The 15,088-nt window shown below is 43.2% G+C and overlaps 1 protein-coding gene across 1 annotated transcript in view; it reads left to right on the forward strand.

Moving 5' to 3' along the window:
* The first annotated feature begins 1,581 nt into the window (after nucleotides 1–1,581).
* LOC115102506 (adenosine deaminase-like) overlaps nucleotides 1,582–15,088 on the forward strand; it is a 35,550-nt gene continuing 22,043 nt past the window's right edge. The window contains exon 1 of the mRNA XM_029622535.2: nucleotides 1,582–1,768. Coding sequence (XP_029478395.2) covers nucleotides 1,622–1,768 — 147 coding nt within the window. The 5' untranslated portion in view covers nucleotides 1,582–1,621. The remainder of the gene's footprint in view (nucleotides 1,769–15,088) is intronic.

Here is a 15,088-nt window from a genome sequence, read left to right on the forward strand (position 1 = left end):
GGGTTCTGATGGGGTACAACAGTTGAACTAAACTCATGAAGCATTTAAAAGTTATATTCTTCGAGAATCAATGGACACGTGTCATTAAGTCCAAAAATGGATCTAGCAACTGCTGATTGCCCCTTTAACTGCATACTCATGAGAATTGAAATTGTGTTTTTAGACAACCTTTCTTATCTATGTTAACATACCTTGCAAACTTAAAGGGTTGAATCTTGGAGGTCCCAAGGGCATTAATGTAATATGTGGAGGAAGCAACCTGTGCCGGAGTAGAACAAAACAACACAATTGTGAGGTTTGATGGAAGTTGGAAGTCATTGGCAGTCTAGTGTCTTAAAATGTGTATGTTTGCCATTGTACACTACAGTCACTGGTTTTTAACGGGATATACTATAGAACCATGTATATTTGAAGGCAGCCTTCAGATTACAACCACAGGGGGGTGCTACATCCTAATAGTGAATTTCAACAACCTGTTAGTGGGTTACCCTAACACCACACTGTTTCACTTGATTTTTATAACCTAAATAATCTGTGTCAAAGAATAGGCATTATACAAAAAAATATGCAACTGCAACTGTTTTTTCCCCAAGTGGCACAGCGGTCTAAGGTATTGCATCTCAGTGCTAGAGTTGTCACTACAGACCCCGGTTCGATCCCAGGCTGTATCACAACCGGCAGTGATCGGGAGTCCCATTGGGCGGCGCACAATTGGCCCAGCGTCTTCCGGGTTTGGTCGGAGTAGGACGTCATTGTAAAACAAGAATGTGTTCTTAACTGACTTGCTCAGTTAAATAAAGGTTAAAAAATAAAACAAATAAACAAATTATTATAAACGAGCCATGCAGGCAGAACTAATTTAACAGTGTGTATACTGCAAGGGTGTATACTGTCTGTAAGGCATTAATAGGCTACTGTACCTGATGGCAATGCTGTTAGAAAGATGTCCGTTTGTAATTTTGACTGTAGGATGCACCCATTTCCTGCCCAGAGACAGGAAGTGACCCAGCACTTGATGGACATCTCAGTCAGTTTATCAAGCACAACTCACAGTTAAGACTGACAAACATGGAACCTGTCATAATATGCTCATCATGCTGATCTTTAACTCAAAGAAGAGCACATTCAATAGTGGCCCCAGGGCAGGCCCCACAAGCTCCTGTAAGAGGACCTGACACATGGGTCCCATGGATGTCCCCATTTCCCTTACATCACAGTGTGGCACCACCAATACAAATGTAATGGTTTTGATGTAACATTTATCATCATCATTAGGCCTTTATGTGTTTCCTTACCAGAAGTACAGTCCTGGCTATAGTAGCTCTGGACAGGATATAGGCCTAATCAGGTCATTGTTAACCCTCTAAGCATAGGATTAACCTGTGCTGCTAATCCTACACACCACAACTATTCTACTGGTTACATCGTGGAAACATTGTCACCATGAAATGCATCCATAGGTCTTAATAGATGTATAGAGGTGGAGTAACTCGATTTACGAGCGCGTTTATGCCAAATACCGACTGGAACGTGGAATAGCTGTTGAATTCACGTCTGTGCTCAGTGTTGTGGTGGGTTGGATCAAGGCGTGTCGCGCTAGCCATGTAGGCCTGCCTATATAATGGGAACGTTAGTCCTGACCGGGAGAAGCTTGAAGTCGCGCCATTCATTCTGTGCTATCAGCAGTTTCACATTCATCGGCAGTCACAGGAGAGCTATCACAATGGCAGAACACTTTACAGAGCAAATAGTATTTAACAAACCAAAGGTAAGTTACAAATGAAGAACATAATGTATCAGGCAAAGCGAATTTTGCAGTAAAGGATTCACTCTTATTACTCAACCACGTTCTTGTATTTAGGAAATATACCAGTTCACTCGGCTACTTTGTTTATATGGTAAGGTTTCACTTCGTTAATTCATCTGTTTGATTCTAAAACCCCGGATGCACATGGTTAGAAGAAACGAAAGGTAGTCTACAGGTTAGGAGAAATCACGCAGCAGGTTATGAGAATTAGGTTAAGGTTAGCGAAAATGCTTTCCTAACACTGCTACGAAAATCACTTCGGACAAAGTGGCATGTTTTTAAGGAGTCCCAGTCTACTACTACAGCAGAACTGCCGTCATTGCGCAATTAACCTATTAATTTGCACAAGCCTCGCCGAGCAACACGTTAAATGGAGAATGCATAGCCTAGATCGGTGTTACTCACTATTTTTTGTAAGGGGGCACTTTGGGTTGAGACAATCATTCAGAGGCCGGCACAGAACTTACATTTGTTGTACGTTTTCTTCCAATATTATCAATTGAGAGCAAATTCGGAGCAATAGAGCACATGCAATTGATTTGACTACAGCACATCACAAATATATAAACTCAGTAAAAAAAAACACGTCCTCACTGTCAACTGCGTTATTTTCAGCAGTCCTAACATGTGTAAATATTTGTATGAACATAACAAGATTCAACAACTGAGACATAAACTGAACAAGTTAAACAGATGTGTGACTAACAGAAATGGAATGTGACCCTGAACAAGGGGGGTCCATATCAAAAGTAACAGTCAGTATCTGGTGGGGCCAAAAGCTGAATTAAGTACTTCCAGTGCATCTCCTCCTCATGGACTGCACCAGATTTGCCAGTTATTGCTGTGAGATGTTACCTCATTCTTCCACCAAGACACCTGCAAGTTCCCGGACATTTCTGGGGGGAATGGCCTTAGCCCTCAACCTCCGATCCAACAAGTCCCAGACGTGCACAATGGCATTGAGATCCGGGCTCTTTGCTGGCCATGGCAGAACACTGACATTCTCTTCTTACAGGAAATCATGCACAGAATGAGCAGTATGGCTAGTGTCATTGTCATGCTGGAGCGTCATGTCAGGATAAGCCTGTAGGAAGGGTACCACGTGAGGGAGGAGGATGTCTTCCCTGTAATGCAGAGCGTTCAGATTGCCTGCAATGACAACAAGCTCAGTCTGATGATGCTGTGACACACCGCCCCAGACCAAATCAATCCCGCTCCAGAGTACAGGCCTCAGTGTAACGCTCATTCCTTCGACGATAAACGCAAATCTGGAACCGCGACTCGTCAGTGAAGAGCACTTTTTGCCAGTCCTGTCTGGTCCAGCGATGGTGGGTTTGTGCCCATAGGCGACATTGTTGCCGGTGATGTCTGGTGAGGACCTGCCTTACAACAGGCCTACAAGCCCTCAGCGTAGCCTCACTCAGCCTATTGCGGACTGTCTGAGCACTGATGGAGGGATTGTGCGTTCCTGGTGTAACTCGGGCAGTTGTTGCCATCCTGTACCTGTCCTGCAGGTGTGATTTTTGGATGTACCGATCCTGTGCAGGTGTTGTTACACATGGTCTGCCACTGCGAGGACGATCAGCTGTCCGTCCTGTCTACCTATCTTAGGCGTCTCACAGTACATTGCAATTTATTGCCTTGGCCACATCTGCAGTCCTCATGCCTCCTTGCAGCATAACTAAGGCATGTTCATGCAGATGAGCAGGGACACTGTGCATCTTTCTTTTGGTGTTTTTCAGTCAGTAGAAAGGCCTCTTTAGTGTCCTAGGTTTTATTAACTGTAACCTTAATTGCCTACCGTCTGTACGCTGTTATTGTCTTAACGACTGTTCAACAGGTGCATGTTCATTAATTGTTTATGGTTCATTGAACAAGCATGGGAAACAGTGTTTAAACACTTTACAATGAAGATCTGTGAAGTTATTTGGATTTTTACGGATTATCTTTGAAAGACAGGGTCCTGATAAAGGGACTTTACATACACACACACACATATACACACACACACATACATACACACACACACACACACACATATACTGTATATATATAATAGGCTACATCACATGTATAAGACCCATATTAAGGGTTACCTCAGTAGTTGGATGAGTGAAAATGTCCCTTCTGCTCCTTGACTGAATTAATTCTAAATGTATAGTCTGTTGCTGCTATTCTTGTGAGGCAATCCAGGTGTGCATTGGTCAGTCTGTTAATCTGTTTTTGTTTCACAATGTACATTGTTGAAAATTTTGCTTCACATAAATAAGTGCTGACAAAAAAAATTACCTTTTGCACACACTGCTTCAGAAGTGGATGCTTCAGAAGTGCATACTCTGTGTCTTACACAAGGCTCCAGAAATGGGTAACACCTGATCTTAGTTCACTTTGAAATCTGTCATTTGCCTGCAGCTCCACTATCTCACTCTCTATGCCAGCACCGTCAGGACAGAGGGCTGTGATGACTGGGGTCAAATCAAATCAAATTTTATTTGTCACATACACATGGTTAGCAGATGTTAATGCGAGTGTAGCGAAATGCTTGTGCTTCTAGTTTCGACAATGCAGTAATAACCAACAAGTAATCTAGCTAACAATTCCAAAACTACTACCTTATAGACACAAGTGTAAGGGGATAAAGCATATGTACATAAAGATATATGAATGAGTGATGGTACAGAGCGGCATAGGCAAGATACAGTAGATGGTATTGAGTGCAGTATATACATATGAGATGAGTATGTAAACAAAGTGGCATAGTTAAAGTGGCTAGTGATACATGTATTACATAAAGATGCAGTAGATGATATAGAGTACAGTATATACATATACATATGAGATGAATAATGTAGGGTATGTAAACATTATATTAGGTAGCATTGTTTAAAGTGGCTAGTGATATATTTTACATCAATTCCCATTATTAAAGTGGCTGGAGTTGAGTCCGTGGGTTGGCAGCAGCCACTCAATGTTAGTGGTGGCTGTTTAACAGTCTGATGGCCTTGAGATAGAAGCTGTTTTTCAGTCTCTCGGTCCCAGCTTTGATGCACCTGTACTGACCTCGCCTTCTGGATGATAGCGGGGTGAACAGGCAGTGGCTCGGGTGGTTGTTGTCCTTGACGATCTTTATGGCCTTCCTGTGACATCGGGTGGTGTAGGTGTCCTGGTTATGGTTGTGGGCGGAGCAGTTGCCGTACCAGGCGGTGATACATGCTCTCGATTGTGCATCTGTAGAAGTTTGTGAGTGCTTTTGGTGACAAGCCGAATTTCTTCAGCCTCCTGAGGTTGAAGAGGCGCTGCTGCGCCTTCTTCACGATGCTGTCTGTGTGGGTGGACCAATTCAGTTTGTCTGTGATGTGTACGCCGAGGAACTTAAAACTTACTACCCTCTCCACTACTGTTCCATCAATGTGGATAGGGGGGTGTTCCCTCTGCTGTTTCCTGAAGTCCACAATCATCTCCTTAGTTTTGTTGACGTTGAGTGTGAGGTTATTTTCCTGACACCACACTCACCCTGTAGGCCGTCTCGTCGTTGTTGGTAATCAAGCCTACCACTGTTGTGTCGTCCGCAAACTTGATGATTGAGTTGGAGGTGTGCGTGGCCACGCACTCGTGGTTGAACAGGGAGTACAGGAGAGGGCTCAGAACGCACCCTTGTGGGGCCCCAGTGTTGAGGATCAGCGGGGTGGAAATGTTGTTGCCTACCCTCACCACCTGGGGGCGGCCCGTCAGGGAGTCCAGTACCCAGTTGCACAGGGCGGGGTCTTGACCCAGGGTCTCGAGCTTGATGACGAGCTTGGAGGGCACTATGGTGTTAAATGCCGAGCTGTAGTCGATGAACAGCATTCTCACATAAGTATTCCTCTTGTCCAGATGGGTTAGGGCAGTGTGGTTGAGATTGCATCGTCTGTGGACCTATTTGGGCGGTAAGCAAATTGGAGTGGGTCTAGGGTGTCAGGTAGGGTGGAGGTGATATGGTCCTTGACTAGTCTCTCAAAGCACTTCATGATGACGGAAGTGAGTGCTACGGGGCGGTAGTCGTTTAGCTCAGTTACCTTAGCTTTCTTGGGAACAGGAACAATGGTGGCCCTCTTGAAGCATGTGGGAACAACAGACTGGGATAGGGATTGATTGAATATGTCCGTAAACACACCAGCCAGCTGGTCTGCGCATGCTCTGAGGGCGCGGCTGGGGATGCCGTCTGGGCCTGCAGCCTTGCGAGGGTTGACACGTTTAAATGTTTTCCTCACGTCGGCTGCAGTGAAGGAGAGTCCGCATGTTTTAGTTGCGGGCCGTGTCAGTGGCACTGTATTGTCCTCAAAGCGGGCAAAAAAGTTATTTAGTCTGCCTGGGAGCAAAACATCCTGGTCCGTGATGGGGCTGGTTTTCTTTTTGTAATCCGTGATTGACTGTAGACCCTGCCACATACCTCTTGTGTCTGAGCCGTTGAATTGAGATTCTACTTTGTCTCTATACTGACGCTTAGCTTGTTTGATTGCCTTACGGAGGTAATAGTTACACTGTTTGTATTCGGTCATGTTTCCGGTCACCTTGCCCTGATTAAAAGCAGTGGTTCGGGCTTTCAGTTTCACGTGAATGATGCCATCAATCCACGGTTTCTGGTTTGGGAATGTTTTAATCGTTGCTATGGGAACGACATCTTCAACGCACGTTCTAATGAACTCGCTCACCGAATCAGCGTATTCGTTAATGTTGTTGTCTGACGCAATACGAAACATATCCCAGTCCACGTGATGGAAGCAGTCTTGGAGTGTGGAATCAGATTGGTCGGACCAGCGTTGAACAGACCTCAGCGCGGGAGCTTCTTGTTTTAGTTTCTGTCTGTAGGCAGGGATCAACAAAATGGAGTCGTGGTCAGCTTTTCCGAAAGGAGGGCGGGGCAGGGCCTTATATGCGTCGCGGAAGTTAGAATAGCAGTGATCCAAGGTTTTTCCAGCCCTGGTTGCGCAATCGATATGCTGATAAAATTTAGGGAGTCTTGTTTTCAGATTAAAATCCCCAGCTACAATGAATGCAGCCTCCGGATAAATGGATTCCAATTAGCAAAGAGTCAAATAAAGTTTGTTCAGAGCCATCGATGTGTCTGCTTGGGGGGGAATATATACGGCTGTGATTATAATCGAAGAGAATTTCCTTGGTAGATAATGTGGTCGACATTTGATTGTGAGGAATTCTAAATCAGGTGAACAGAAGGACTTGAGTACCTGTATGTTGTTATGATCACACCACGTCATGTTAACCATGAAGCATACGCCCCCGCCCCTCTTCTTACCAGAAAGATGTTTGTTTCTGTCTGCGCAATGCGTGGAGAAACCAGTTGGCTGCACCGACTCCGATAGCGTCTCTCCAGTGAGCCATGTTTCCGTGAAGCAAAGAACGTTACAGTCTCTGATGTCCCTCTGGAATGCTACCCTTGCTCGGATTTCATCAACCTTGTTGTCAAGAGACTGGACATTGGCGAGAAGAAGGCTAGGGAGTGGTGCACGATGTGCACGTCTCCGGAGTCTGACCAGAAGACCGCTCCGTTTCCCCCTGTTATGAAGTTGTTTTTTTGGGTCGCTGGCTGGGATCCATTCCGTTGTCCTGGGTGAAAGGCAGAACACAGGATCCGCTTCGCGAAAGTCATATTCTTGGTCGTACTGATGGTGAGTTGACGCTGCTCTTATGTTCAGTAGTTCTTCTCGACTGTATGTAATGAAACCTAAGATGACCTGGGGTACCAATGTAAGAAATAACACGTAAAAAAACAAAAAACTGCATAGTTTCCTAAGAACGCGAAGCGAGGCGGCCATCTCTGTCGGCGCCGATGGAAGGGGTTCTCAATGAAGTTGAAAAATTCCTTGTACTCCATCATATCCTTGAATCTTGACTCAAACGCCAACTTCAACTCTTCCAACACACGCACAAATGCATCATAGCTAAAATGTTGCGGTATGTCTGGGTTGGATGTGATGACTGCTCTGAGTTTTGGGAAATGAACAAACTGTCTGTCAGGTATGAACAGTGTGGTGATTTTTATTTTGAAATGCTGTGACCACACGCAGCATTTTGTCCAGAGTTTTATCTTTCCCTTGGAGCTGGAGATTCACCATGTTCAGGTGGCAGGTGATGTCAGTTAAAAAAGCCAGCTTTAATATCAACTGTGGATCATCCACTTTAGTTCCTCTCCTCTTTCTTGCAACAAATTCACAGATTTGAGGGAGGAGAGAGAAATCTATCCAAAATTGTGCCAGGAGACAGCCATTTCACCTCATTGTGAAATATCAAGTCGCCGTATTCTGTCTGGTATTCCTCCAGCAACTCACAGAATTTCCGGTGGACATGTTTTGTCAAAGTGGGCATGATGTGACTGGAAATGTCACTCTCTAAATGTGCTTGTTTAAAACAATTGACTGCCTTCTGGCAAATAAGAGAGTGAGCTAGTCCCATCATGCAGTACAAAACAATACTTGTCTGTCCATTTCTCTTGGAACTTTCTGTGTTCTTCTTGAATCGACCGCATACTTCTCTTAGCTACGCTAGCTGCATTAGCTAGCTTCATTTCCCCGCCGCAACCTTCCTGATTTTTCTGGTTCTCCGGCGGTTGTTCGTTCATAGCTTCCCCCTCATTTTCATTGTCAATGGATTTACGTTTCTTTTTTTTACAATAAATCGATCCATGTCGACCAGACTGCAAAATGAGCTAGTAGCAAACTGATATGTGTCAGTCGCTGTAGCTGAGCAGTTGTGTTCTATTTCGGCCTTTATGTTCAACAGCTGTGCTATACTGCTATCTATCTGCCGTCCAGGGAACAATAGATATATTCAACAAAAGTGATTCAGGCCTGCATTAAACACATTTAATTGAAATTACGTCATTGTTATGTATTATGAATGGAAAATAGGTAAATCAGAGCGAGCCACAAATTAATGGCTCGGCCTGCGGGCCGTGCAATGACTACCACTGGCCTAGATGGTCTACATTTTCTATTGATATATTTTGTCAGTTACTTACTGAGGTTTTACATAGCATGCAGTATACTTAAGCAATAGAGTACCACAGTATGAGTCATTGTACCAATAAAACCCATTGCGCAAACAGGGAAATGGTTCCAATCGTTTTTCCACTATTCATTTCTCCCATCGGGGATTTTAGAAACACTTACAATAAGGGCTGTTTTGTGTATGCTCAAATAAATAACACACGAGCACAATGATTAACACACGGGACGAGACCCGTAATCATCTGCGCAATCCTCAATGGCACAAAAACAGGTACTCGCATGCACCAACGAACATTGGAGCAATAATCGACCACCCAATGGAAACCAAATGGCACACTTATACAAGTACTAATCAGTGTGAATAGGGGACAGGTGTGCGTAATGAAAGTTCCGGAGGGATCCGTGACAGTTTGATTCCCACGGAGGACCAGTATGAAAAATGATGCACTCACTAATGTAAGTTGCTCTGGATAAGAGTGTCTACTAAAATGGAAAAATAATAAATAGACAGACCATTTCAGTTTTCACATTGAAATACATTGCATTTTCAAAGTATTTAAAGAAACTGTAAAACATATAACAAGCAAGTATTTTTATATTCCACAAATATTATCAGATTACCAATGTAATTAGACCAGTACACTTTTTTGTCATACCCATGGTATATGGTCTGATATCAGGTCTTTCAGCCAACGAGCATTCAGGGTTCGAACCACCCAGTTTATAATGAGTATTAGGTAACATGCCACTGTGGTGATGGATGGTTGAATTGGTATGTGCTTTACTGGTGGAATCAGACTGATTAATGTGTTAGGTAGTAGGATATGTAGTGTTTATGTAGAGTATAACATAAACAAAATATAACACCAGTAAAAAAATTCCACTCTACCTAACTTCCCCTCACAGGCCCTTCAGTTTCCCTTAAATCCCGTTAGGTTTGCTGCTCAGCCTACCTTAGTTATCCTAGCCCTGCCATTCCCAACCAATTAGAGCGCTTGGAAATGCTCATCTAGACACTTGCACCCGCCCATTCAGGTCAGAGTGTTATCGTCTTCCGAAGGGAGAAGACTCATGTTTCAGAGAACTTTTTATTGTCGACAGTGACACGAATGTCTCTGAATGATGTGCTTGCATTGAAATTTAAGTTGCAGGGGGGTTTTAATGGGGGTGTTGCAAGCTTTCTAATAATAATAATAACCACTAATTACTTAATGTTACTTTGATAAGTTTCAACCATATGTTCTACTGGATGGCTGTAACATTTATTTGAATGTTAGAGTTGCCAATACTGGTTTGTGTATTGTTTATTGTATATAGTATTATTTTGTATTGCCATAAGTGTCTTTATTGCATTGATTGCACAAGTACTTTTGTAGAAGTGGTTTAATTGTTGTATTGGTAAAACATTAGGGGTAAAACGGTTCTCAAAATTCATGGTTCGGTACGATACGGTACAGTGGTGTCAAGGTTCGGTACGGTTTCGATACATCGACAAAATCAATGCCTGAGAAATATGTCATTTGTATTTAGATTTTCCATTTATTATAATAGTAAACACGGGTAGCTTGAATTCCCAGGAGCAGATGGAAACAAAGGGACAACAAAAACCAGCAGTGCCTGCCTTATAACATGAAATTAAATAGTCATTTAAAACAGAACTTCAACAGGAGTGCATAGTCCAGCAGCATATATCGAAATGAAGTCCCATAGCAGTGTCTTAAACAAAATAGGACCACTTGAGACTGGTTACTTGGAAGAAAAAATAACAACATTTTCATCAGATTTTCAAGATTTTCTTTAAGAAGATTAGTCTATCCACATTATCTGCAGTGAGCACAGATCAGCTTGCTGTGACAATGTCAGAGGGGCTGTGGAGAATATCCTCTCGCTAGGGACAGAGGTCCCAGGCACAGCCAGGTAGCGCCTTGCTAACATGGCAACATGTTAACCCTTTGGTCTTCCACCATGTAAGTGGATCAGCATCCAGGGGAATACAGTCCACTTCCCTGTATGAAGTCACCTCCTCCTCTATGACCTTGACCTTTGACTTGGTTCCCTGCTCCTGGGTCGTGAACAACTTCCCAAAAAGCTCCGCCATGGCAGACTTCTTTTCTGGAGGAGAACGTCTGCCGTCTCTGGAGAGGGGTTGGCTCGTGTGGTATCTGTGGCTTGACCCTGTAGAATTAAATTAGTAATTTTCATCTATCTTTGAAGTGGCTTTAAAAATATGATTTGTTGTTAGAAATATATATCAGACACTATTATGACAATTACAATTATTACTTTGTAATGAATTGTTAAATCACTAATTAATCAAATAATAAATGTCACGTGAACAAAATAAATACAATACCTGTTGTATATTGGTCACAATCTCTGCTGTGAGTTCATTGTCGACTCTCAGACGAGCAGCAGCATCCAGGTGCAGCAGGGACTTGAACCGGGGGTCCAAAGCGGTGCTCTTGTGTAAGAAGTCTGAGACACCAGGGTCAGCATATCTAGGCTCCAGGTTAACTCTGATCGCAGTCTTGACACCCCTTACTGCAGGTTCATCTTCATCGGATGCCACTGTTGAGTTCAGGATCATTGTTTTTCATAGGCAGGACCATGGAAACCGATGAAATGCTCTTGGTGCATATCAGTGTTGTGACTGTTTTGAGACGTTTGCACACTTTGATAACTTCCTCTGCTAGTCTTATGTCATTTTCAGACAAAGTCACTATCTTTGACATTCTTCCTCACAGCTTGATCAGTCAGTGTAAGAACACACTGCAACTTTCTGCTCAAGGTATCTCTCAACCATGTCATGGCTTGAAATCCATCTAGTAGGGACATCTTGAATTAGTTTGTAGTTTGGCAGCTCCAGCATCTCCTGTTGTGTCTTGAAAACATGTGCAGCAGTTGTGCTGTTATGAAAGAAGGATTACCACCCTCCTGATCTTTGCTAGAAGGCAAGATAATGGATTCAATGACATTGCTTTTTGAGATGCTAGATTAATACACGTTAAACATGTTTCTGAATCCCGTATTCTCTAACACAGAGAAGGGTCTCATATCTGCCGCTATGAATTTTGCTATCGCTGTGTTTCGCCAAGCCCCACAGATTGGCACTTTTGGGTGATGCCGGCGCAAATGAGTAGTCATGTTACTCGTATTGTCACTTAAATAGGCTATCGGCAATGAACAGAGCCTACATGTTGTAGAGGTTTAATCCACCACTATTTGGCCATCCTTGTTACAGTTTACAGGGAAACCGAAATGTTCCCAGATGGCAGACCTGAATGATACTGGGGTGTCTTCTAGTTCTGTCTCGTCAATGCTTGCCATGTTGCTCCTTTGCTTGTAGCTAACTGCTAATTCCTTCGTAAGCTAATTGCTGCTACAACGGTCTCTCAGCTCTGTTCCCGCTGGAGTGAAATAACTAATGAGCAGAGCTGCATACAGCTACGAGTCGAAACTTTATTACTATGAGGATATTTTTCCCACGTTAATTTATACGCCATTGGTTTATGCAATAATATATATTTTTTTACAATTAAATATGTATATATTTTCCTAGCTATATGATTAATGTATTGTTCGGTTTGCAGTGTGTACCGTGCACCCTGGACCCTGTTCCGAACGGTTCGATAAGAATACACGAACCGTTTCACCCCAAACAGTCTTTGGCATGCACATGCTATCTCAGCTTTTTCCATAGTTGCCTTTTATTATCCAGGCTGTAACACATCTGGCCATGATTGGGAGTTGTCCCATAAAGCGGCGCACAATTGGCCCAGCATCGTCCGGGTTTGGCCGCCGTAGGCTGTCATTGTAAATAACAATTTGTTCTTATCTGTCTTGCCTAGTTAATTTTAAAAAATGAGGAGGTTTATTGCCTTGGATGAGCTTCTAAATTCATCACAGACTGTTCTTGGCGCTTGCTCATGCTCTGAGTAATTTATGACCCTGTGGCACCTTGCCAGATCTGATAAAATTGCAGATTCTCGCACCAGGCTGGAGAGAGGTTGTCAATCCAAGTAATTTGTTTTTCTCTCTCTCCAAGAGTGAATGTTTATGTTGATGCTGTGTTTATAGCCCTTTATAGACATGTTGTAAGCTTAATGTTGTTTGTCAATTATTCATCTACATGTACAGTACCAGTCAAAAGTTTGGATGCACCTACTCATTCAAGGGTTCTTCTTAATTTTTACTATTTTCTACATTGTATTTTATATTTGAGATTCTTCAAAGTAGACACCCTTTGCCTTGATGACAGCTTTGCACACTCTTGGCATTCTCTCAACCAGCTTCATGAGGTAGTCACCTGGAATCCATTTGAAATTAATAGGTGTGCCTTGTTAAAAGTTCATTTGCGGAATTTATTTCCTTAATGTGTTTGAGCCAATCAGTTGTGATGTGTCATGGTAGGGGTGGTATACAGAAGATTGCCCTGTTTGGTAAAATACAAAGACTATATTATGGCAAGAACAGCTCAAATAAGCAAAGAGAAACGACAGTCCATCGTTACTTTAAGACATGAAGGTCAGTCAATCTGGAACATTTCAAGAACTTTGAAAGTTGAAACTGGTTCTCATGAGGACCACCACAGGAAAGAAAAACCCAGATTTACCTCTGCAGAGGATAAATTCATTAGAGTTACCAGCCTCAGAAATTGCAGCCCAATAAATGCTTCACGGAGTTCAAGTAACAGATACATCTCAACATCAATTGTTCAGAGGAGACTGTGTGAGTCAGGCCTTCATGGTCAAATTGCTGCAAAAAAAACACCACTAAAGGACAAGAAGAAGAAGAAGAGACTTGCTTGGGCCAAGAAACACGAGCAATGGACATTAGACCGGTGGAAATCTGTCCTTTGGTCTGATGAGTCCAAATTTGAGATTTTTGGTTCCAACCGCTGTGTCTTCGTGAGACGCATAGTAGGTTTACAGATGATCTCCGCATGTGTGGTTCCCACCGTGAAGCATGGAGGTGTTATGGTGTGTGGTTGCTTTGATGGTGACACTGTCAGTGATTTATTTCGAATTCATGGCACATTCTGCAGCGATATGCCATCCCACCTGGTTTGCGCTTAGTGGGACTATCATTCGTTTTTCAACAGGACAATGACCCAACACACCTCCAGGCTGTGTAAGTGCTAATTGACCAAGAATGAGAGCGATGGAGTGCCTCATCAGATCTGGCCTCCACAATCACCGGACCTTAACCCAATTGAGATGGTTTGGGATGAGTTGGACAGCAGAGTGAAGGAAAAGCGGCCAACAAGTGTTCAGCATATGTGGGAAGTCCTTCAAGACGGTTGGAAAAGCATTCCAGGTGAAGTTGGTTGAGAGAATGCTAAGAGTATGCAAAGTTGTCAAAGGATGGCTACTTCGAAGAATCTCAAATATAAAATACTTTTGCTTACTACTGTACATGATTCCAGATGTGTTATTTCGTAGTTTGTCTTCAGTATTATTCTACAATGTAGAAAATAGTAAAAATAAAGAAAAGCCCATGAATGAGTAGGTGTCCAAACTTTTGACTGGTACTGTATGTATATTGCATAGTTATAACCCTTAACTAATACTGTTTACATGTGTGCAGATATTTGTCTTCTAGAACCACAACAATAATAGTCCAAGTCATTCGATTTACCACAATCATACATATACCAAAGTATGTGGACAACCCTTCAAATTGATGGATTCGGCTATTTCAGCCACACCCGTTGCTGATAGGTGTATCAAAATCCAGCACACATCCATGCAATCGCCATAGACAAACATTGGCAGTAGAATGACCTTACTGAAGAGCTCAGTGACTCAACCTGGGACCGTCATAGGATGCTACCTACGAGCAACAACGGCTCAGCCGCGAAGTGGTAGGCCACACAAGCTCACAGAATGGGACCACCGAGTGCTGGAGCGTGTAAAAATCGTCTGTCCTCAGGTTGCAACGCTCATTACCAAGTTCCAAACTGCCTCTGGAAGCAACATCCGCAGTACAACCATTTGTAGGGAGCTTCATGAAATGGGTTTCCATGGCCGAGCAGCCACACAAGCCTAAGATCACCATGCTCAATGCCAAGCGTCGGCTGGAGTTGTGTAAAGCTCACCGCCATTGGGCTATGGAGCAGTGGAAACACGTTCTCTGGAGTGATGAATCACGCTTCACCATCTGGCAGTTTGATGGACAAATCTTGGTCTGGCGGATGCCAGGAGAATGCTACCTGCCCTCATGCATAGTGCCAACTGTAAAGTTAGGTGGAGAAGTAATCATGGTCTGGGACTGTCTT

The sequence above is a fragment of the Oncorhynchus nerka genome, linkage group LG20 (genome assembly GCF_034236695.1).
Source record: "Oncorhynchus nerka isolate Pitt River linkage group LG20, Oner_Uvic_2.0, whole genome shotgun sequence".
Lineage (NCBI taxonomy): Eukaryota > Metazoa > Chordata > Actinopteri > Salmoniformes > Salmonidae > Oncorhynchus > Oncorhynchus nerka.